Source organism: Anolis sagrei, chromosome 5 (assembly GCF_037176765.1).
Source record: "Anolis sagrei isolate rAnoSag1 chromosome 5, rAnoSag1.mat, whole genome shotgun sequence".
Classification (NCBI taxonomy): domain Eukaryota; kingdom Metazoa; phylum Chordata; class Lepidosauria; order Squamata; family Dactyloidae; genus Anolis; species Anolis sagrei.
Genome location: NC_090025.1, coordinates 179,822,755 through 179,848,825, shown reverse-complemented (window position 1 = coordinate 179,848,825; position 26,071 = coordinate 179,822,755). Strand labels below are relative to the sequence as shown.

General features: G+C 40.2%; 1 protein-coding gene across 1 annotated transcript; it reads right to left on the bottom strand.

Moving 5' to 3' along the window:
* Window positions 1-1,405: 1,405 nt before the first annotated feature.
* Window positions 1,406-24,804, bottom strand: IL17RA (interleukin 17 receptor A). The gene is made up of 12 exons (XM_060776691.2): window positions 24,580-24,804; window positions 15,316-15,340; window positions 14,688-14,834; window positions 12,408-12,535; window positions 11,637-11,763; window positions 10,242-10,289; window positions 9,728-9,885; window positions 8,137-8,214; window positions 7,248-7,347; window positions 5,945-6,046; window positions 4,982-5,023; window positions 1,406-4,153 (listed from the first exon to the last, which is right to left on the bottom strand). The coding sequence occupies exons 1-12, from the start codon at window positions 24,691-24,693 to the stop codon at window positions 2,712-2,714; spliced, it is 2,511 nt and encodes an 836-aa protein (XP_060632674.2). The 5' UTR covers window positions 24,694-24,804; the 3' UTR covers window positions 1,406-2,711.
* Between the last annotated feature and the right edge of the window lie 1,267 nt (window positions 24,805-26,071).

The following is a 26,071-nucleotide window of genomic DNA, read 5'->3' as shown; positions in this document are numbered from 1 at the left end:
TTGCTTGATCTGGTCATAACTTTTAAGAAGACCTTTTAATAAAAACTCTTAGGAGGGCTATAGCTTTAATGACTATCAGTTTCATAGCTATCAGTTTCTAAACCAGTTGAAATTTTGAGTACTTCCCATGAAGGAAACTCTCAAGTGCATGTACACCTTGAATTATTAGGACTGTCAAGAAATTGTAGCAAAAATTTGCCAAAAGAGAGCAGAAGCAGAATTAACACTGTTACATTAGACAATAGGCAAGTGACCGTATTTCCGCCTGCTCCCTGGCCACCTGAAGAGAGCATGCACTCTCTCTTTATATGCTTTAACTTTTTGCTTCATGTATCAGGAGTCTTAGCTAGTGTAGGAAATCAGCAGCTATGGTGGATACATATGAAAAACAGTCAGAGCATCTAAACTGTGTGAAGAGATGCATATTAAAGAACATCTTCCTGTATTTCATGGGGAATAGCTATGTTACTTTTACCATGGAAATACTGCTATAAACATCTCTACTGTAGTGTATTCAAAGGGATATTATGTATGGAAGTAGAAACCAAGGGATTAGCACACTGAAGTCAGATATGGGATATTGAGCCAATCACATCACTTTTCTCTGCTGCAAAACTTTTAATATTACCTTTTAAATCAGAACGCTGGTATTAATTATATGATGAAGAGAAATTACTTCCAATATCAAACTAGGCGCATTTCAAAGATTGTAAAGTAACTTCTGTTAATTCCTCAATTCCTACTTCAGTTTTAAAGCTGCAAAATCATTTACAATTGACTAAAAAAAACACCGTATCTCTAGCAATTGTATTGGGATTGTTTGTAGTATGAAAGGAAATTGGACTAAGCTTAATATTTTGAAGTTATGGGAGAGTAGAATTAATTTGAATATTGGATTGAACTTCTTGACAATAAGAGTGATTTAGTAATGGAACCAATTGCTTAGAGAGGTTGTGAGATCTCCTTCTCTGGAGGTCTTCAAAAAGATACTAGATATTTACTGCTGAAGATGCTCTGACTGGAGATCCTGCACTGAGCAGGAGACTGGGCTTGATACCCAGGAGACCCTTTCCAATTCTATGATTCTATGATTACCTCAGCATCTGTAACTAAGTATAGCAAATACTTAAAACAGGATTTCACCTCAATACAAGTTCACTGTACCCTTACCAACCTCAGTATTAAAAACGCCCAGTGCTTGTTGAAGAAAGAAAAGGTATTTGTCTTGATGTAGACTGGAAGAGCAGCAGTGAGATGGGCAAATTTAAAGATGACCCCAAATTATGCAGAAAGACAAAATCCCAACAGGATTACTCCTCTTAAACTGGTGAACAGGCAAAAAAAAAAAAAGGCAAATGATGTTCAACATGGTGAACAAATCAATGTAAGCATAACCTCAACACACTAAGAGTGAAAAACATATTAAGATTTATTAAAGGATTGAAAATAAGGGACTCACAATGAAACTCACAAGTGTACTTAACAACTTGATATAAAAACATGGTCAACTGAGTTGTAATACTGAGTTTAGCTGTGGTCTATCTGAAAACTGGAAAGAGACACACTAAAAACAAAAAAGACAAAGAAATAAAAAACCAAAACCAAAAATAAAAACCAACAATGAGTGAAAAAAGGCTGGGGTGTTTGAAGAATAAAAAGGCTATGAAGGAACATGATGCAGACATATCAAGCAATACATGAAGTGCATATTTTTTTCCTTTTTATTTCATAACCGAACAACTCAAAACCAACCTGTTAAATTGATCAGAGGCAGATTCAGGAAAAAGAATAGAAAGAACAGGTTGAGTACCCCTTATCTGAAGTGCTTGAAACCAAAAATGTTATGGATTTCAGAATTTGAAATACCTGCATTTGCATAGTAAAGGTAAAGGTTTTCCCCTGACATTAAGTCTAGTCATGTCTGACTCTGGGGGGTTGGTGCTCATCTCCATTTCTAAGCTGAAGAGCCAGCGTTGTCCATAGACACCTCCAAGGTCATGTGGCTAGCATGACTGCATGGATCGCCGTTACCTTCCTGCCAGAGCAGTACCTACAGATCTACTCACATTTGCATGTTTTCGAACTGCTAGGTTGACAGAAGCTGGGGCTGACAGCAGGAGCTCACGCCACTCCCCGGATTTGAACCTGTGACCTTTCGGTCAACAAGTTTAGCAGCTCAGTGGTTTAACCCACTGTGCCACCAGTATTTGCATATATGTAGACAATGAAGTATTTGGAAATTGAACCCAAGTCTAAATATGAAATTCATTTATGGTTCATATGCACCTTATAACATACCTGAAGGTAATTTTATGCACTATATGTTCTGATCATTTCATGCATGAAACAAAATACTCGTCCACCATTTCCGGGCGTCCCCTGGACAATGTCCTTGCAGATGGCCAATTCTCTCACACCAGAAGTGATAGCCTCAGTTCATTTGCAACATTATTTACAATTTTTACATTTAGAGGACAACAGTGTAAGGATGCTCTAATAGACGTTATAACTGGAATGCATAAGTAGATAGCTTAATCTGGCTACAAAATGGGAGCTGTCATCAGTCCTACCCATTAGACTTCACAGAAGCATGAAGAGCAAGAAAATACAGTTGCCAGAAATGTGTGAATTCCAAATAACATGCATTTTTGTTGCAAAATATAGAACAGGATCTGAATAAAGATCCAGAGAGTCACTCCTCTGATGAGATCCTAGCTGAAACTGTGCTGAATATCTTGGAAAAGCAGTTGTTGCTGAAGACTTTTTAAACTGTCCAATACATCTTGGGAGAGGGACCCATTATATCCATGCCCTTCCTTCTCTTGGCCACCTTCCTCATCCTCTTCCTCTTCCACAGGGCTATCAGAAGGCAAAGGTGAACACCTGGAGATGTAACCCTGGTCTGATTGCACTGATTGTCTTTGATCTTTGCTAGAGTCAAAAACCAGACCATGTTGCTCATCGGTATCATTTTGGCAGAGAGACGGCTCGCAAGGGGTAATGCTTTGCTGATAGAGAGAGTACATTAATCCACTCAGTTGCTGCCTCACATCAGCTGGTAAGTGCTGGGGACTTGAGGATACATCATCCTGAAGAATAACGCTGTTCCTCCTTAAGAGGTTAGCATCTGTTACAGGCATTTCTTCCAGACTGTCTTCATTGGTCAACAGATGATGGCTAAATATCTCTCCCTCTTCTGCAAGATCATATGGCATTAACATCTGAACCTGAGAAGTATCATCCACAGGAAGCACCAGGGTCTGGAATGCTACATCATCCTCTGAAAGAATCTTGGGCAGCTGTCTATGAGCTCCCAGGTCATCTTCAGTGACCAAGAGGTTGACCAAACAGCTATTGTGAATAGGCTCCTGTGGAATCAGCTTCTGTTTCACAATTCCTCCCTGTAGGGGTGTTAATTCTTCAGAGAGCTCCCCATTCAGGGACTGCAAATCATCCTCAGATGCAGAGAAGGTGTTTTCTTTTTTAAACCAATCAGGGTGTTCAGCCTGCCATTTTTGGAATGTCTGTAGTGCCTCCTTCAGTTGTCTACCACTGGGGTTCTCAGTGTACTTGTCAGGTGAGATCTCCAGAATCTGATGGACCCGCCCTGGCTCAAACTTTTCTAGATCCTGAATCAGGAAGTAAACTTCCTCGAACTTGTCCATCAGTTGGTACTTGGAAGTGACGTTGAATGGGTCTGGAATATCTCTCTCATTACTTATGCCCTCGAAGTAACAAACAAGATACATGCCAAAGCAAGATGGCTGCTTAAAGTCTGGCAGGATCAGATTCAATGCTGGAGTGAACATATCTCCTATCGGAAGCAGGTTATCTTGCCTGAGAGACACGGACATCTCATCACGACCAAGCATGGCCTGCCACTTGGCTCGAGTGCCCCGGGAACACAAGATGATTATCTTGGAAGAGAGCGCTTCCATTTCCTGTTTTTGACGAGTAAGCCAGCGAATGGGTCCCATCTCAGATATCTGACGTTCATTCAACAGGTCTAGAATTACTTCAGTACCACAGACGGTGATCATGAATTGAGCAAACTTCATCACAACATCAACATAGAGCTTATGATCAGCAGAATACAAAATCCAAACCTTACGGGGCTTCAGTGGCGGAGGAGTTGGTGGTGTGGACAGCAGCTCTAGAAAATTAAGATTTTCTTTTTAAAAGCCCAGCCAATATATAAAAAGTACAAGTACAAAACCAGGTATTTACATACTTTAACCTGGAGAGAATAAATGTTTACGATCATTTAGTACAGTGGTTTTCAACATGTGGGTCCCCAGGTGTTTTAGCCTTCAGCTCCCAGAAAACCTAACAACTAGTAAACTGGCTGGGATTTATGGGAGTTGTAGGCCAAAACACCTGGCAACCCACAGGTTGAGAACCACTGATTTAGTACAAATTCCCCCCTTCAGTATGTATAAACCTAAAGTATTTAATCAAGGTCTAGATTGGTGACAGTGTTCAAGAATCTGAAAATGCTAACAGAATAATGTTTTGGAAATGTTTAATCTCAGATATGCATGTACTTTTAGCCTTGACTTAGAATATGAATCAGCAGTATTTTTAATTTGTGCTCACTAGACAAAGAAGGAATGCTTCAGTATGAGGGAAAAAGTACTCATTCTTAAAGAGAGGATGGAAGGCTAAGTTTTAAATAATCAAGAATGTAAGTTTGTGCCTACTCAGTCTCTTCTCTCAATCTCTCTTCAGCCCTTTAATCAGTCAGAGAAAGATTTGGCTTATGTGCCAAATCCAGTTGTGTTCCTGGAATTTTGCTTCAAAACTAACAGCTCCTAATCCTTTATTTCCCATAAAACTCCATAGCTTTTGGCAGCTTTCTACTCTGTGCTGATATGTCTTTCCGTACAGCAAAAAGTTAAACTGTTCCTTTTCTAAACTTAACCCTAGGTCAATGATCTCGGATTGCAAAACTGCAATGAACCAGAAGGAAAGGTTCTCTTACCATGGTTTGCTTCATCGCTCTTGCTTGCTCCAGAGTTTGTTCCTAAGAGGTAAAGAAGCAAACACATTAGATGACCTGACTGAATGCTATCGTCGTGTAGGAATAATCTCTGTTGCTAAAAACTATGGTGATGCAGGAATAATTGAATTCTGTGCCCAGGAATTTTCACCCTCTGTGTGGGAGAAGAAGAAAAGGCAGATTATGGTTTTTCCCTCCTAGGGCTCACAACTGTCTTCTTAGTAATGGAAACTCATATCAGACTCTTGGTAGCTACTTTGTAGCACACAGGAATTGAAGCTGACCTATGCTCAAGCCAAAAACTTCACCAGCTTTTTCAGAGTGATGATTCTTGGCCCCTGTGCTACAACAGTGATGACTGTCTGCCATTTTCCTTATATTTAAGGTTACCTGGCTCTCTACCTATCTCTTCCCGTTATTTTCCTGTATTTAACTCCAAGTGTAATCTGGTAGCCAAAGTTTAGACATATATGCTGAGAAAGAAATGGCTCTCTTACCAGCTCTACAAAGCAGCTGGTGAGACTAGCCTACTGAGGAGGACTGTTAAAGGAAATTCTAATGCAATTGATGTGGAGGCCTTAGTACAGTAAGAAATACAGGAAGCTATCTTAGAGCAGGCCAGGCTGTTTTTCTAGTTGGGTTAGAACAATCTTCCCCTACCTACACCAATAAGAATATTACTCATTCTCTGTTATCACTTTTCAACAGGAGATGCCAGGGACTGAACTGTGGAAGATTGAATAGGGTATGTGATTAGAAAGGTAGTTATGGCCCCTCCATTTCTGGATGGTAATACAGATGCTACATATTTCAGGATGGCATAAATACTGAGTGGACCATACGTATATCACCTCCATGGAATCTGAGATATCCCCAAAACTAAAAGCAGAAAAATAAGCATGGGGTCAAAGATAATGGGACCTCCATTTCTGATATACTTCATACCTTTACGCCTTCGAGCAAGGCAAATAGTTGAAGCAACAGCTGACCCAACTAATAAAATACAGATCGCTGTGAGGGCTAAGGGCAGCCCCACTGAAAGATAATCTGTAACGTAAGAGGAAAATAGCACACATTGTAAGATACATTTCCACAGCTGCATTCAACCAGGCAATGCAAACTAATCATCTCAGTGGGTCAACCTCATTCTTGGCAACAATGGGCAAAAAGCAACATTGTTATTGCTCTAAGATAGCAATAAACAATGCTATATGTTTCCTTATATTTTAAAGCAGACTTTTAAAGAACTGCTCCCATAGCAGTTTAACATAGCTGAACACATGTGTGGGTGTAGACATTAACAAATCCTTAACTTTAAAGACAGAGATTTGGTTCTCTAACGCAAGTTCATTCCCTGGTTCATTTCAACAGTGCTAGAAGAAGCTTGGTCTCATCATCATTTTCATTGCCCTATCTCCCATGTGTTTTAAAAATTTCATCCTTGAATTTGGTCCTGCCCATGGTGATCATTTTTAATGCCGTAATGTTTTGATTTTATATTGTTGTGTTGCTTATATACATTGGTTTTGTATTTTAGGTTATTTTTTTGTTTGTTTTTCTGTTGTGTTTTTGTGTTATATTGTGTATATTATATTGATGGGTAAGCTGCCCTGAGTCCCCTTGGAGAGATGGTGGCGGGGTATAAATAAAGTTTTATTATTATTTATTATTATTATTTTCCAAAGTTGGGTCTCTTGATACAGAAGTCACCAAGTGCCCAGTTCACATCTCAAAATATGGAATGATGAGTGATTTCTGTCTCACTTCACTTGAGACTGATCTCTTCATGGTTCTCAGACTGAAGAATCATTTCTTACATGTGTCTTTATGCGCCATGTGTCTCCAATGATTGAAAGGCTATTAGCAATACTGCTGTCAAATTAATCATCACTGGCCATGTGCCTTATTTAAACCTTAATAAAAATATATTCCAGAAAACAAAAAATCAACTTCAGGTTGCTACCAAGATTTGGTGATGTAGATGGGAAGGGTGTGTTCCTATAGTATGATAGGCATGAGGCAGATATTGGTTCCTGGGTGCACCAAAAGCTGCCTATTCCTGTTTTAGAGGAAGTGCCTACAGCAATTCCTTTAGGTTTCTCATTTTCTTTGTACCAAGCTACTTATGTTAACCACGACATTTGAATATTTGAAATATTAGTGCATATTTTCAGTTCCAAGATCTTGATTTTTTTTTTCAAAGTAAGAGTAACTAGCAACAGTTTGCTGGTGGAAAATGAGACCATACCTGGGTCCTCTAGTTCGTTTTCTGGGGGAAGCGTGGGACATGGGACGGAAACCAAATGTCTCCTACAATCTGTGACACAGGCTGCAAAGAATGGCTGTATCTGGAGGGAAGGGAAAGGAAGAGTCCATTTTAGCAGCTAAATTGATATTTCAGTTCTAAATAGCACATGCTTGGATTATTGAGAAATTATGTACAATAGCTAGATTATTTTTTAAGATTCTCTGTTATTAGGGGGATTTGCTCACAGCCCCTTGTCTTGTAAGTAACACCCTCCACTTTGGTCTCCTTAGGATACACTGTTCAAAATGCAAGAGTTATCAAGAAATGTCTGGAACTAAAAACAAACACACACCACACAGGACATTACTTGCAAGACAGAAGCTCTAACAGAAGATTTTTTGTGATCTTTTATAACACATATAACACCTAAAGAGTTATATAATGTATATCCCAATTAGGATAAATGAGCAAAAGTTAACATAAGGGTAATTGTATGTACCCTAAAGCACAGAGAGATAGGAAGACTGGTCATGTGATTTCTCCGAGATCAACTTATAGACTTTTCTTTATGACAAGATAGTTTACTGCAGTGGTTCTCAACCTGGGGTCCCCAGATGTTTTTGGCCTACAACTCCCAGAAATCCCAGCCAGTTTACCAGCTGTTAGGATTTCTGGGAGTTGAAGGCCAAAAACATCTGGGGACCCCAGGTTGAGAACCACTGGCTGTATTTCAGCATTGTAAGATCAAGCTTTTCTCCTGAAAAACGACTATAGGTGCCCTGTAAGTGAGAATGGAAAGAGATCTAAATCTATAAATGAAAAATTACTGTTCTCTTTGCAATTGCTTGCTATGGATTGCCCGATGCTCTGTCAGCAGCTGATATCCTACCTGCACTTGGTATTCACAGCAACTCCTTAAGTTTCTCTCTAGCACAACTGTGACATTCAATCGCTGCTGCAGTCCCTCCTGCATAAAACAAGAGATAAAGTAGAGCCCTGAGATAAAATCACAAAATCCTTTAATAAGATCAGAAGGAAAAATGAGAAACAGCACTGAGAAGAAGAAAAAATGAACAGGAACCTTCAAGCACAATGTGCTTTATGCATTTTATTTGGCCCTCTTCTAAAAAATATTTGGAGGCTTTGGCTGATGCAAAAGGCGGTGGTCAATATTATCTAGGGAGGCAACTTTTCTAGTATTGTATAAGTCTTCTTTAACTCTACTTGCTCCTGATTCATTTTCAAATTCAATTTCAAGATATCCAATGAGTTCCTTTTTGCTATTCTTTAGGAAGGTTTTTAAAACACCTTTCCTCCAAATAGATGTAATTTCATCTATTCGTGTACGGTTGCTGTGTTTCATTTTTGATTGAAATGCTCTTTTTAACTGTATCAGGCCACAATGATCTTTAAACAGAAAAGGGAGGAATAGAAATGTTTGATAAATAGAAATAATAGAGAAATGGGAAATGGACTGAAGCTGCAGTTTTATTTTATACGTGAGAAAGTAGAATAACAAATGAATTTGTTGTTATGTGCCTTCAAGTTTGTATAACCATTTGTTCAGAGGGGTTTTGTCACTGCTTTCCTCTGAAGCTGTGAGAGTGTGACTTGTCCAGGATCATTTTCGGTGGGTTTTGTGGCTTAGCATGTATTTGAATCCTGGTCTTCCAGAGTCCTAAACCAACACTTAACTTAAATCACTGCACAGAGCTTTCTCAGCAAATGAATAGCTCTTGAGAATTTGAATGGGTTAGATGTAACAAATGTCGTAGCATACACTCACACAGGTACAAAAACACACTTGAAATTGAAATCAACAGCATAAAGATTGTGGTTCCCAACATGGAAAATAGTTGCTTAAACACAAGTTCTGAGTTAACAAACACTAGTTTAAACAGCTAGTTCAGGCATGGGCAAACTTCAGCCCTCCAAATGTTTTGGACTTTGACTCCCACCACTGTGAAAGTCCAAAACACCTGGAGGGCTGAAGTTTGCCCATGCCTGAACTAGAACATGCACAAGCTCAATGCAAATGGCTTCAGTTGCTTAATTCCTCCTCTAAGATGAATAGAAGCAGAAACTAGGATGTTACAATTAACTATCATTTCCTATTGCATGCAAATAAATAATCAAGGTTAAGCAAGTCAACTTTGGAAAGCAACTTTAAATCATGATCGACATGGAAGTTTTTATTAAGTGTAATATTTACACTCTCACTCTGTGGCTTTTAGTTGTTGCTTGCTCAAAATTCCAGATTCTGGAATACAAGAAATACATGAAAGTTAAGTAATATTGAATACTAAGAGATAAATGGTGTATTATGTAAATCAATGCAGATCATCCATTTGGTTTGGTCAAGAAACACTGAAGGACTAATAACTATGAGCTATGTAACTATTGAAGTACAATTTAAAATTTCAGGATAAATACTTGCTTTCTGCCATAAGTCTTACAAGTGGCAAGGAAGAGCTGATTACCTCTGAGATTTGTTTTGTGGCCTCTTTGCATTTCTTTTCATCTTGAAAACTGGTCACATGGATGACATAACTGGTCGACTCCACAGCTGAGGTAAAGATCACCAACAGACTATCAATATCCTGGCTTTCCACAAAAATGTTGGGTTCCCACAGACTGCCTGAAAAAGAAAAAAGTAATCAGAAATTTCAAACAGCATTATTATTATTATTATTATTATTATTATTATTATTATTATTATTCTGTTTTATCTCTCCCAAAGGAGACTCAAAACAGCTTAATATACAAGCTGATGCATTGGTTCATTTTTTGGTTCTGATCATCAATTGATAACATAAAAGTATTAGCATACAATTTAAAATATACAAATATGCAAACATTAAACCAGAATTAAATATAAACAGTTATTAAAATTCAGTTAAAATCCATTAAAATATATGAGAAAATATATTAAAAACCACTGTTCCCCCTGACTTGATCTTCCCACATTTTTACAAAATTACAAATACACTTTACCTTTTTCCACACATGGCACTGTTGTTTTCATGAGGGCATCTGTACAGTCTGCAATAAGAAGTTAGAAAAAAAAAAAGAATTTACATTTAGAAAGATGCTGTGGGAAGCAAGAGGTAGGTCTGGATAAGAAGGAAAAATTGCCTGAAATATTATTCTAGTCTAATTTTTTAAAATATCAAATGTAAGAATTAGAAGTGCAGAAATCTAAGTGCCTGTCCTAGCAACTAACAAGATCTTATGTTTGGCAACTGTAGGAAGACAGACATTTGAGTGTGAACTTGTTTTTTTTCTGTGCTTTAAAAAAAATTTCAACATTCAGTATTTTATATAATATTTACTACTTCTTCACCTGATACTTTCATGGAAAGCATTTGCTTCTTTGTTTTGTTCATAATACTTGAGGTTGTTATTTTGCTACTATTTCAGGTTTTCAACTTTTCCGCTTTCTGATTATGTGGTGTTCCAATCTTTTAGATTCTCTTTTAAGTTATTTTCAGGTTGTTTTCAATTTTCTTTTTCTATTCCAACTTTTTCTGTAATCTTCTCTCTCTTCTATTTCATTTGTTTTCCAGGCATTTTGCAATAGTTTGTTTTCTTGAACCAAAATTGTTTAGAAATGAAGCAATTCTATGTCCTTCTCTTATACTCATTTCCTGAAATTGTCTTTGTCCTTATCTCAGGCTGAGAGAATGTGACTTCCCAAGGACACACCCAGTGGATTTTAATTGCTGAGTGGGGGTTATAGCTGAGGGGGTTGATTCTTTTGTTCTTCAAACAACCTTTTAAAAAGATCACAAAATTTTCAGTGTTTATTCTGTACTCATTCTGCTGTTCGTCTTGCTTATTAGTTCATCTACAGTTACTCTATTTTTCTTTCTTTCATTAAATTTCTTCAGCATATTCATTTTAAATTCTTCAAGCTAATTTGTAAATTTTAATCTCCACAATTCTGTTTATATTTCATCATTTGGGGGTATTTTTCTCTCTCCCTGCCCATCACTACTTGCCACTCATTACTTTCATTCTGCTGGTTCTGTGAGGTTTCATCACCTATTTCCTGTTGCTTGCTCCAGCTCTCTTACAGTTTCTTTTCTCTGAAATTCTCTCTCATTTGACATTTGGATGGCACCATCATTTCCTGTATTTATAACGTACGGGTCTTCCAGTCTATGTTCCCTCTGAAATCTATTTCTAACTTAATTACCCTCTATATAAATATTGTAGGTCTACAGCTAGGGTGACTTGTTTTAAAGCTTTTTCTGCACAGCATAAGTTGAAGGTGATATATAACTAACCAAGATAAGCAACCAAATCCTTAAGCAACATCACCTTGATTTGAGTACAGTCCTACAACATAAAACTACATGATGACAAGCCCACTAACAAATTACTTACCTGGTACTGTGAATGGCATGGATTTCCAGTTATGGTCTCCTGGGGTACTTAGTTTGGGCAGGTGCTGCACAGTTACTTGGTATACCTGACCTGGTTGTACCTCAAATTGATTGAAAGAGAAATTCCACTGAAACAGATAAAAGAAAATCTTTTAACAGATACTTTACACACCAGTTAACTGAAATCAGAACTTTGTTTTCCACTGAATCATTACATTTATGAGAAGATGATGGAGAGATGGAAGAAAAAAGGACAGGGTACTTACAAGTAATTATTTTATTACAGTCAAAACAAGAAGTCTAAGAAAATATCTCCTTATATCCATTAAGATATAGTGGGCACATTAGTTTTGCCCTTAAGTTTGCTCCTCTGTCTTTTGCTATTTATTCAAGCATGAATCTTCTTTTCTTTCTGCCTCCTGAGAAAGTAAGCTTCCCAGCAAAAGCTTCTGGACAATGTTTTGGCAATATTTCCCATATCTCCTTCTCTTTTCTTTTGTCCTGATGAAGGGGAAATGGAACCCTCTTTCTGAAAAGAAGCTTGTCGGGACTAATACACCACTGGAAGTAAATAAAATGTTAACATTTAAAAAAGCATTTGGAATAAGCTTTGAAATTCATCTTCAGATTCATGCTCTGCTAGTGCCTCTGTATGCCATTTACTCCTGATATAAGATAGCTGTCAGTGGGAAGGTTGCAGGGAAACAGATGCAAAATGGGGAAAGACTGAAAAGAGCCAGTAAACAACTGAAATATCTCCACAATCACTCACCGGGCATCCAGTATTTGGAGAAACTTGAGAGAACAGATCATTCTGGAAGTCGAACTGCACACAGACCTGCTGGTTACTGCTCACCTGTAGTACAGTCAATTCTACCCCTCTGAGATACTGAATGCTTGCTGTTTGTTGTAGTGAGAGAGAAAGAAATGGATTGGTAAAGAAATACATTTCTGCTTGAAGGTAGTTCCAGTCCTTGATGGGGGAATGTATCTTATAACTGATTTAGTTTAGTTGCTTTTTCTATGGAACAGTCAGAGTTCAATGTCAGCATGAAAGGTTTAGGGCAGGCAGGCAGAAAATGTTCTTGTTTATGCAAGTACAAGTACCCTGCCCAGCCCACAAAGGCTCCTTCAACTTTCATTTCTCACCCACTGGTGGACAAATATATGTTATCTATAACCAGTGACATGATAAAACAAAAGTACCACACAGAGAACAATTGGCCCTCTCAACTGGAGCCCCTTCTACACTACCATATAATCCAGATTATAAAATCAAATAATCCACATTATCTGCTTTGAACTAGATTATGCGAATCTACAATGCCATATAATCCATTTTAAAGCAGATAATCTGGATATTATAGGGCAGTATAGAAGGTGCCTGGGAGGGAGGGCAACACTGCTAAATTCTTTCCCATTCTGCTGTCTTTTCCAGAAAGGGGAGGTACAGAGTAGGGAAACTTGTCTTAACTGAAATGGCAGATGGTGGAATGCTTCTCCACCTACAATCTCAGATGAGGTGCCTGCACAATATGTGGAGAAACCACATGTGCAGTGAAGCCAGGCCTTTTACTCTATGTGAGGGCTGGTCAGGTATGGTTTTACGAACTGGGGGAAATCCCCACAGAATGAAGTCTTGAGATGAAGACAGAGGATTCATATACCTCAATGTCATGGGCATGCCTCTGTATCACACAGTTCCTGAAAGATCAGTACAGAGCAGTGGTTCCTAACCTTTGGTCCTCCAGTTGTTTTGGACTTCAACTCCCAGAAATCCCAGCCATTTTACCAGCTGATAGTAATAGTGCAAGCTGAAGTTCAAAACACCTAAAGGACCAAAGGTTGGGAAGCACTGAATAGAGTAATAATCTTCTGTTTAAAGTTCCCCACCCCTGATGTATAGTGAAACTGCAAAATTCATTTCCTCAGTGTGGCAATAGTTAAACCACTCAGGAAGTTGCAAAGGGGCGTTAAGCGAAATCATGAAGCCAAAGTGTATAAACAATTACTGAATATGACCCTGATTACCAGTCACCAAGAAATAGGCATGGGAGGGAGATACTGCCTTTATGCCTTGGTTTTCCAAAAGCATCTCATTTATCATTGTGGGAAACAGAATGCTGATTAGGCAATGCCTTGAAATGATTTGGAATGGATCTTCATAGGTCTCCTTGTCTGACATCTTCAGACAAGGATTGTAATTAAAAGGTTGAGGAAAAACCTCAACGTTCTACCACTCAAAATACAGCAACCTTTCTCAACCTTTTTCGTGCTGCAGGAACTCTGGAATGAATTTCAGGTCTCAGGCAACCCTTGCATAAAAATTGTATCGATAGTTCAAAAATGCTTCTACCATCACAATCTCTTATGGAACCCATAACAATCTCTTGCAGAACATTGGGGGTTCCAGGGAACAATGGTTAAGATTTCTATGTGCATGATTGTACCTCGTAGCCTTCTCCCAGGCGTGCCCATCCATATCGGGCATCAGTCCCTCATATGAGGAACACCTCATAAAGAAAGCAATGAGTAACATACCAGAACCATGAAGCAGAAACAAGAAGGCATATGCTGTAGTGAAGCAAAAACAGAAAATAAATGCAGTCCAAAAATGCTAATAAAATAAAAATGAGAGAAAGATTCCCTAACTGCTGCGAGAGTGGCAGATGAAAGGAACTGAAGCAGTAGCCCCACACACTGGCTATATATACTCTCAAGGGGAGAGTGGGCGGGGCTAGCACCTAAAAGTGTCTAATAAGTTTTCTAGAAGATTCTGAACTGTCTGCGCAGGCACAGGAAATACCATGTGCTATTCACAGGGACCACAATGAAAAATCTTACGTTCTTATGTTCAAAAATTTTTGTGCATTTCAGTAGTTCCTCATTACAAAATTGTGCAACACATACCACACATCGAGGCCACTCACAGTGAAACCACTATTCCAGTAGATACTGAATGTATCTGAGCCAAATGGATCATGTTATCCACCTACTGCTGTTGTTAACATATTACAGTCATACCATCTATATTAAACCTCCCCTCATTTACCATCAGTAGCTACTTTCCATTCTGTTTTCAGGACAGGGATCAGTTTCCTCTCTGCATCAAAGTAAGTACCAGCATGGACATTAATGAAACTTGGGGCTGAGGGAGTCCATTTCCAAGAGCGGAGCCAGCTCTGATCCATGCAAGTACCTAGAAATTAAACATTGCAAATTTAGGCACATTTCCCTTGTAATCACTGGACTTTTGGGAGATCATGTCACCTCTCATACTTGCAGTTTAACATAGTCTAACCAAACATCACAGAAGCTATTCCTAGAAAACTAAAAAAATGCAGTGTACACTAGTTAGTGAGTATGCAAAAACTCCAGTTAAAAAAGTATCCCTTTTGGGAGAAATGTTTCATGTACCATACACTCTGGTTCTAGGTGTAGACACAATCAGAAAAAGATATGCATAACCTGGTGGATGTATTTGTAATACATACTTATTCTGACAAGATATTGATCATGCAAGTCTAACCCAGATAGCATTCACTAGTCGTACTCTCAGACTTAAAGGGACTATGGTGAGCCACTCATAATATCAGAGTAGGAGAACCAGGTGGAAGGCAGACAGTTTTCCTTGACAGATTTGCAAGCTTATTAAAGATTACTGAAAACAAATGACTTACTATTTCTCACAAGGCAGAGTAGACCCTGTAAGAGAAAATAACAAGTATGTAATCAACAGGGAAAATGTCATTTCTTATATCCTAATTCATTTGACTTCATAGAGCTAAATCATAGAAGATAGGTGAGCAATATCAAAATTATTAGATTACATACCACTGTTTAAAAAAACACAGAGAGATAAAGAAGAGAAACATTCAGGCTGAAATTATGAGTGACATTCTAAACAGATCATGCAGCACAGTGGGGTAGCAATCTTAGGTAAACATACCACTTTCTTAGAAAGGCCTATATTGACTCAGACTTGTTTTCCCTCCTAAAAAATCCCTTTGACAAGTTTCTTTATTTCTCCAGGGTTCTTCCATGGCTTGGTCCCCTTTTTATTCTTAATAGTTCAAGACCCAGTTCTTCTTAATCTTCTTTAGCACTGGACATTGCATTTTATGGATCATCATAAATCCAAACTGGATTAAAGGGTTTCAACATTCTAAGTTCCATCCCCCGATGAACAATGCACTTTAGCACAACTTTGACAATTTCCCAATCAGAGTTGTATGAAATCCTGGCTGATATTATAAATTCTCAGATTAACACCAGTTTTATAAGTATTATATGGCATTATTTTTTAACAGTTAAAAACTGGTGCCACAAAATATTATTTTCCCCACTGTGGTTGTTTACATTATCAGTGCTCATTTCACAACAGTTAACATGAACATATGAACCTATAACAGAGTGTCTAATATAGAATCATAGAATCAAAGAGTTGGAAGAGACCTCATGGGCCATCCAGTCCAATCCCCCTGCCAAGAAGCAGGAATATTGCATTCAAATCACCCCTGACAGATGGCCATCCATCCTCTGTTTAAAAGCTTCCAAAGAAGGAGCCTCCACCACACTCAGGGGCAGAGAGTTCCACTGCTGAATGGCTCTCACAGTCAGGAAGTTCTTCCTCATGTTCAGGTGGAATCTCCTTTCTGTTTTTCCATATCTTTTCTACCTTATAGCCAAGAGTTGTTGTTTGCATTGGAATTGATAAAAATTCCTGGCCTGAATAAGAACTCAGAGGCATCCCATTCTTAGCATACATAGCTCACCTGGGCTGCTATTTTGTGCTTGAACTGGTTGGTAAATCTCAGCCTGGTATTAAATGCAAGGAATGCTCCATTAGTGCAAGGAATGCGACATCTGTCCTATTCCCTCTGGGGAAAATGAGGACTCCAATCCTCTGCATACTTATTTGGCAATAAGACCAACTGGACTACATACAACTGGACCAACTGCCAGAAATTACTCTTTTTTTCCTTCTGGGCTAGAGTCAAACAACGTGGTTCTAGAAACAAGCCTCCAGAAAGTAACCTTCCTGAAAATATAAACTCATACTTTAATTCTACCTCTCTGAAATACCAAACTTTTAAACCAGTTATTAATCTCATTTGGTACAAGATGAGGGCAGATAGTGCAGAGTTATGTTTGCAGTTTGGGCAAATTATAATTAATATGGCTAGGAGAATATGTACAGTGATGATCAAGGCCAGCTTTCAACAACTTCATTTGTTACTCTGACTGGTCAATTCTATGAAAATGTAAGTAGTCAGCCCTCCTCTGAAATTTAAACTTTATAGGTGGGTGGAAACTGCTTTGGTTTTCTTAGTTCCAAAGCAGGGAGGAAGGCTTGGGTTGTTTTGCTGCCGATGTGACACACAGGGCATCATCATGCAGGGAATCAGAAAAACTATGCAGAATACTGGATGCTGCACCTTCAGATATGGGTTGGGGCATCTTCCTCCCCATATCTTTTCCACAAGTGGAGAAAGATGGAGGGAGAAAGCTTGCCAAGAGAATTGGCAAGGTGTGCAACCATAATTTCTGGTATTGATAAAAAAAATGGCTTTCATCACTGGAATCACTGGGTTGCTGTGAGTTTTTCAGGCTGTATGGCCATGTTCCAACAGCCTTCTCTCCTTACATTTCATTTGCATCTGTGGCTGGCATCTTCAGATGTTCTGTTGGCAGTGAAGCAAGCCATAGGTATATATACACTCTACTTGCTTCACTGCAAAGAGAACCCCTGAAGATACCAGTCATAGATGCAGGCGAAACGCTAGGGCAGAGGGCTGCTGGAACTTGGGGTGCTTGCAGACAGAACCAAATTTCAGGTTTTCCATGAGGGACAAAATAACCCGGGACCTGAGAGGAGATCTGCACACAGACCTGTTGGTCCCGGGATTTCTACCTGCACTATCCAGACTTGCTGCTTAGTTACAGGATTTCGAAGCCTGAAAGATGGCCACCATGAGACGTCCACCAGAAATTTCAGCATCATTATTATAATCATTCAGTGGCTACATGGCCATCTGTCCAGACAGGTTTGGTTGTGTACTTATGCCTGGGAACATAGGAGTGATATTTCTGGGTTATACATGTCTGTTCCTCATGGCTTTTATCATAAAAACATGGGAAAAGTTGATTACAAAGCAAAACCTTTGTTTGTGTGTCACAACCTTCATTAAACGTGTGGAGAATAAACTTTCTTCTGCCAGGATAAAGTTTTTGCCCTCTAGTCAACTGTTACCATGTTTTTATGATACAACCGATCAGGAACCGACATGTATAAACTGGGAACAAACCAACATAAAAAACCCTGTATTTATTCAGTGTAGGGACATACAGAGATTTGAATAAACACATTTTTCAGCCAGAACCAGGATATTCCTGCAATTGAAAATCTCGTGTTTTTAGTGCTTTGTAGAGATTTCTCCTGTGTTTTCAGGGCACATTGTTTGGCTACCTGCCATTTTGAACCGGGAGCTCCATGAATGATGGAGTGGCACTGTTTTCTAGCCTTTAAATATTGGTAGTCCAAAAGAAGCAGGATGCATTCAAGACAACCAATCTGTTTATTAAATGCCATTCCTTCTGTATTTCAGCTGTATAAATATACAGCACAGTTTGAATTCACTGCCACAATCAACCTTTTATGTAACCTGCAATAAATTGTTTAAACAAACACCACCATCTGTTTTATCTGAATGCAAGTTCTCCTTATCAGCAAGTAAAATAAGCATTCTCTGAAAACTACAAAAGATATAAAGACAATTTGCTTTAGCACAAAACTGATCCAAGACAAAATATGGGGATAAGATACATAATATCAGAATGGTTACTACGGAAAACATATTAGTATCAAAACTATGCTTGATTTCCATCAGCTGTGGCATTTTATAAGGCCTTAGCTTCTGTGTCAAAATTAAACCATTTTCCAGAGGGCATTCCCAGTCCTAAGGGAAATGGATATATTTTTGTATGCAGTGGGTTAAACCACACAGCTGCTGAACTTGCTGACCAAAAGGTTGGCTATTTGAATCTGGGGAGTGGGGTGAGCTCCTGCTTTTAGACCCACCTTCTGCCAACCTAGCAGTTTGAAAATATGCAAATGTGAGTATATCAACAGGTACTGCTTCTGCGGGAAGGTAACGGAGCTCCATGCAGTCATGCTGGCCACATGACCTTGGAGGTGTCTATGGACAACGCCGGCTCTTCAACTTAGAAACGGAGATGAGCACCATCCCCCAGTCAGACATGACTAGACTTAATGTCAGGGGAAATCTTTTCCTTACTTTTTATGATTGTCCTTAATGGATAGTCCTTGATGGAATGGTAATGGATTATCTGAATATTATAAAAGTGAAAACTTGGAAGCACTTTTTAGTATAATGACATAGACAAATCACACCCACTGATAGCAAAATTCACTGAGAAAGAGATAATCAAAACAAGAACAATATCTATTCCATTGCGAACCTAAGAAATGACGACTCTCAGATCACCTTGGCTGTTTATTTTTGCACTGAATTGCAGCAGTAACAACTAAGATTTTTCTAAATTCTATAAAGAGGTTAGCAAATGAACTGGGATACAATGGGTATATCTTCGTTGTGTAGCTTCCATATACAATAGTTTCCATGGAAGGCTTCCAGAATTTATTTTATTTATTTATTTATTTACAGTATTTATATTCTGCCCTTCTCACCCCGCAGGGGACTCAGGGCAAATTACAGTTCACATATATATGGCAAACATTCAATGTCACAGACACACAACATATATAGACAAACACAGAGGCAATTTAAGCTTCATGAGGGCATGCTCGAATTCTGGCCACCAGGGGGGTGTCGCTTAAGGGTCCACTTGTAACACCAAGTCCTTGATGGAGTACTTCCTCATTCTTTTGCCTGCTGCTGGAGATTTTTATGGAGTCGGAAATTAGTTAAATTAGCCTCCCCGCATAAGTGGTACCTAAATTTCCTATTTAACAGATGCAACTGTCTTTCGGGTCGACAGCAAGCTAGAAAAATGGTCAGGGAAAACTTGGGTTACATGCTTCTTTATTTAATCTCTAGCTCTTGTTGAGAGCTAAAGGGACACAAATGACAACTATGCATCTGATCTCATGGAGAATCTGCAATCTTAGACAGGCAACAACACTGACTCTCTACATACACAGAAACTCCTTCACACAGTAATACAAAATGATTTGTGTGATGGCTTCTTCTGTTCAAAGGCAGTAGATGCTGTTCAATGTATAGTAGTGTTTGCAAAACCTGTTAAGAATACTGACTGAAAGGTTACATTTTTCAGCTGGCACACTCGTACACAATGAACAACCTTCTCTAAGTTGTGATTAGTAGATGTCGATGCCTCTCATATTTGCATAAGATGGGCTCATCCACTAGCTGTGGTTTCAGCAGAAGTTGGAATGGAAAATTGCGCCCACTGATGTTATTTCGTAACTACTATCAAGATGAAGCACTGCATACAGAAATATTTTTGGCAAGAAAATATCATTTGTAACCCATTTAAACTGTATTGATAGATTTTTAAAAAGGTTTGCAAAACAATGTAAAATAAAATCTTTGAACAGACCTGATGGGTTCATGCTCTCTACAGTTAATTGTGCCTTTAGGAAGCCCAAGAACGGTGTATAAAGGTATTACCTTTCCCAGTTTTCACTCCAGCAATTGAAATTTAGAGCCAAATTATCTGTGGAATCTGGAAATAGCATATGGGCATACTGACTAGTAGCTATGCTATATGTATTTATGTAACCCTTTTAAAAAGCTAATGGTGACCTAGAATAATGGTTTGAGCTTTGGTATTGGATTCTAAGAGGAAATGGTATGAATCCATACTCATCCATGGAAACTGACTGGGAGAGTTGGGGCAATTCACTCACTTTCAGCAGAACTGCATATGAATAAACCTTGCTAGGAAAAACTTAAAATAGGATCCCCAACGGTTGGAGTTTATTACAAAAGCTAATGTGAATCATTTAATTAATGTGAAGTTTAATAAATAACAACACTTGGTGAGAGGTACTGTCATGTTACTATGCTGACTCTAGTGCCAATGCATTTTTGCTTCAATGCACAAATTCTACTAATATGAAAAAAGAAAAGATGTCCAACTCTGTGAGGATTTTTACTGTTGGTAGCTAATGGGAATTATATTTATCTAAACAATTTGCTATTTCATACATAATTAGCTCTCTACTTTAGCTGAGGAGCCCCCAGTGGCGCAGTGGGTTAAACCACTGAGCTGCCAAACTTGTTGACCGAAAGGTTGCAAGTTTGAATCCGGGGAGTAGCATGAGCTCCCGTTGTTAGCCCCAGCTTCTGCCAACCTAGCAGCTTGAAAACATGCAAATGTGAGTGGATCAATAGGTACTGCTCTGGCAGGAAGGTAATGGCGCTCCATGCAGTCATGCTGACCACATGATCTTGGAGGTGTCTACAGACAACGCTGGCTCTTTGGCTTAGAAATGGAGATGAGCACCACACCCCAGAGTCGGACACAACTGGACTTAATGTTTACCTACCTACTTTACCTACCTACTTTAGCTGAAGTTAGGGACAGGGCACCCCATGAAAGTGAAAACTCAAGAATGACAAATTTTCTATTTTTATTTTTTTTATACAAGAGAATACCCCTCTTAAGAATCTCTGTGGTCGTTTTGTACTTAGCTTTTGCAAGAAGAGAGGCAACTCATGCGAGATGTAAAATGGGTTAGTCATGTTTAATCAATTCTACTTTCTCTTGTCTGGGATTTAAAAAACATGCTCATCAGGAGAAAACCATGAAGGAAACACGACATTCCAGCATTAAAGAACTGAATAACACTAATGTTTCTGGTCCACTCATTTCTTGTACAGGAGATATAAGCCGATTTTAATTCAGTTCCACAATTTAGGCAGTGAGTGCACTGTGCCTTTAATTTCAGACACCACTCCTCCTTCACTATTTATCTATGCAAATCTGCCTTTCTGGGAATTAACCAGACACTGTTTACAGACAATAGAGATTGTATTGGCTGCCGTTCATTTTCCAGTCCCAATTCAAGCTGCAGGTTATCACCTATAAAGCCCTGAACAGTTTGGGACCCGACTACCTTCGCGACCGCATCTCCTACCACCAACTTGCATGATCCCTCCGAGCCTCTGAGGAGGCCCTCCTTTCGCCCCTTCCTCTATCACAGGCAAGACTTGCTGGAACGAGGCAGATGGCCTTCTCCCGCTGTGCCCCCCCCCCACATTGGAATTCACTACCTGGTGGGATTAAGCAAGCCCCCTCCTTAGAAGCCTTCAAGAAAAATTTGAAAACTTGGCTCTTCTGATGTGCCTTTGGAGAGTGACCATTTATCCCATTTCTGTTTGTTCCATCCATAGTTTTGCCCCTATGATGCACTTCCCCCCTTCCTTAAACTGAAAGCCTAACCCCACTGGTCACCCTTTTTGGCCTTCCCTCAATTACACTTTTTTATTCCCACCTCATCCAGGATTTTATCATTTTACCTCGTCCATTTGGCCTGCCCATTGTGTCTGATTTTATGCTTTATTTATTTTACTTTGCTACTGTATGTATTTTACTTGGATGCAATTTTTGTTGTCTGTTTTTTGCATTTTATTCTGCTGTATTGTATCTTTGGGCGTGGTTTCATGTTAGCCCAAGTCCCCTTCAGGGAGATGGTGGTGGGGTATAAATAAAGATTATTATTATTATTATTATTATTATTATTATTATTTATTCAATTTGCAAGTGCCTTTCCTAGCTGTACCCAAAATAGTGTTTCCAGCGAAACGGCAGACAAAGTAATGCAAAGCATAAACTCAGATAAGGTTTATTAGTTAATACACCAACAGGTCGCAGGTTCGAATCCGGGGAGAGGCGGATGAGCTCCCTCTATCAGCTCCAGCTTCTCATACGGGGACATGAGAGAAGCCTCCCACAAGGATGATAAAAACACTATCCCTTGTTTGGGTATCAGCCAGCACGTCAACGACTTAAATCAAGAAATAGTTTTCTTAGATCTACAGAGACACTCGCTGGAACACCTCAGCAAGCGAGAGTCCAAAAGTGGCAGGCTCAAACCCAGCACCTCAATCCATGGGTGATACCAAATGAGAGACTCCCCCTGGGCACACAGAAGACTGGGCGACTTGGAAGGCGCTGAACAGCCTGCGCTCTGGCACCACAAGATGCAGAGCCAACCTTAAGAAATGGGGCTACAGGGTGGAATCCACGGCATGCGAGTGTGGAGAAGAGCAAACCACAGACCACCTGCTGCAATGCAACCTGAGCCCTGCTACATGCACGATGGAGGGCCTTCTTGCGGCAACACCAGAGGCACTCCAAGTGGCCAGATACTGGTCAAAGGACATTTAATCAGCTACCAAGTTTGCAAAATTTGTGGGGTTTTTAAAATCTGTTTGTTTGTTTTGTTCTGTTAGAAATGTAATACCATGTTCTGGTTGCGGATGACATGACAAATAAATAAATAAATAAATAAATAAATAAATAAAAATAATAATTATTATTATTTATTCAATTTGCAAGTGCCTTTTCTAGCTGTACCCAAAATAGTGTTTCCAGCGAAATGGCAGACAAAGCAATGCAAAGCATAAACTACATGCACAATGGAGGACCTTCTTGCGGCAACACCAAAGGTACTTCCAAGTGCCCGGATACTGGTCAAAGGACATTTAAGCAACCACCAAACTTGCAAACTTTGTGTTTTGCCTGCTTGTTTGTTTTGTTCTGTTAGAAATATAATAAAATTATCTGGTTGCCCCTGACACGATAAATAAATAAACTCAGATAAGGCACCAACTTCAGAGAGCACCGATGCATAGTTTGACACCACTTTAACCACCATGGGTCAATAAAGCTATGGAATCATGGGAGTTGTAGTCCTGTGAGGCACCAGAGCTCTTTGGCAGAGAAGGCTGAAGATCTTGTAGAACTGCAACTCCCATAAATCCATGCCATTGGGTGCATCTATTCTACATTGCTGGAAATCAGAAGACGCTTACTTCTTGGGAGGAGAGCAATGTCCAGTCTCGATAAAATAGTAAAGAGTAGAGACATCACACTGGCAACAAAGATCCGCCTAGTCAAAGCCATGGTATTCCCTGTAGTCACCTACGGATGTGAGAGCTGGACCATAGGGAAGGCTGAGCGAAGGAAGATCGATGCTTTTGAGCTGTGGTGCTGGAGGAAAGTTCTGAGAGTGCCTTGGACTGCGAGAAGATCCAACCAGTCCATCCTCCAGGAAATAAAGCCCGGCTGCTCATTGGAGGGAAGGATACTAGAGACAAAGTTGAAGTACTTTGGCCGCATCATGAGGAGACAGGAAAGCCTAGAGAAGACAATTATGCTGGGGAAAGTGGAAGGCAAAAGGAAGAGGGGCCGACCAAGGGCAAGATGGATGGATGGCATCCTTGAAGTGACTGGACTGACCTTGAAGGAGCTGAGGGTAGTGACGGCCGACAGGGAGCTCTGGCGTGGGCTGGTCCATGAGGTCACGAAGAGTCGGAGACGACTGAACGAATGAACAACAATTCTACACTGTTGAATGAACACAGTTTGACACTTTAAACTGTCACGGCAGCTGTAGTTTGACAAGATCTTTAGTCTCCCCTGCCAAACTAGAACTCCCAAGATTCCATAGCACTCAGCCATGGTAGTTAAAGTGGTGTGAAACCGCATTAATTCTACAGATCAAGCATGGGCCAACTTGGGCCCTCCAGGTGTTTTGGACTTCAACTCCCACAATTCCTAACAGCCTACCGGCTGTTAGGAATTGTGGGAGTTGAAGTCCAAAACACCTGGAGGGCCCAAGTTGGTGTAGATGAGCCCAAAGTGGTGTCAATCTGCATTAATTCTAGTACAGATGCTCTCCTCGATGGGCACTGCCTCGCCCAACTTACCGGCTGGGAGCAGTTGAAGTGCTGCGCCTCGTGGAGAAGCCTCAGCCCTGGAACCAGAGGCGCCCCCAGACCCAACAGAAGCACCGCAGGCAGGAGAGCCGCCAGCCCGGCCATCCTCGCTCTGCCTCGCCAAGTCAGCGACCACGATGGCTGTCAACTTCCGGGACCAAACCCGAAAAGAGACGCGAGGCGGAAAGTCCGGAAGCTCACCTGAGGAAGGAGGGAGGGGCGGGGCAAGACTGAGGAACAACGCCGCGGGTGGGCGTGGCTTGCGAGAAGTGGGCGTGGCTTGCGAGAAGTGGGCGTGGCTTGCGAGAAGTGGGCGTGGCCAGGCTCGTAGCCAGGATTTTGATTCGGGGGTTGCTGAGTTTGATGCTGAGTTTGCTTCAAAGCGGGGAGGCTGAGGATCAACCCTAGCAAACCTTTTTGTATCATTGGGTTGTTGTAGGTTTTTCCGGGCTATATGGCCATGTTCTGGAGGCATTTTTAATCCTGACGTTTCGCCTGCATCTATGGCAAGCATCCTCAGAGGTAGTGAGGTCTGTTGGAAGTAGGAAAAAGGGGTTTATATATCTGTGGAATGGCTGGGGTGAGACAAAGGACTCCTTTCTGCTGGGGCTAGCTGTGAATGTTTCAGTTGACCACCTTGATTTGCATTCAATGGCTTGGAAGTGCCTGGGGGGAATCTCTTGTTGAGAGTAATTTTATGTGCCTAGGTTCTTGTGGGTTTTTTCGGGCTATAGGGCCATGTTCTGGAGGCATTTTTTCTCCTGACGTTTCGCCTGCATCTATGGCAAGCATCCTCAGAGGCAGTGAGGTCTGTTGGAAGTAGGAAAAATGGGTTTATATATCTGTGGAATGACCAGGGTGAGACAAAGGACTTTTGTCTGTTGGGGCTAGCTGTGAATGTTTCAGCTGATCACCTTGATTAGGATTCAGTGGCTTGGAAGTGCCTGGGGGGAATCTCTTGTTGAGAGTGATTTTATGTGCCTAGGTTCTTGTGGGGTTTTTCGGGCTATAGGGCCATGTTCTGGAGGCATTTTTTCTCCTGACGTTTCGCCTGCATCTATGGCAAGCATCCTCAGAGGCAGTGAGGTCTGTTGGAAGTAGGAAAAATGGGTTTATATATCTGTGGAATGACCAGGGTGAGACAAAGGACTTTTGTCTGTTGGGGCTAGCTGTGAATGTTTCAGCTGATCACCTTGATTAGGATTCAGTGGCTTGGAAGTGCCTGGGGGGAATCTCTTGTTGAGAGTGATTTTATGTGCCTAGGTTCTTGTGGGGTTTTTCGGGCTATAGGGCCATGTTCTGGAGGCATTTTTTCTCCTGACGTTTCGCCTGCATCTATGGCAAGCATCCTCAGAGGCAGTGAGGTCTGTTGGAAGTAGGAAAAATGGGTTTATATATCTGTGGAATGACCAGGGTGAGACAAAGGACTTTTGTCTGTTGGGGCTAGCTGTGAATGTTTCAGCTGATCACCTTGATTAGGATT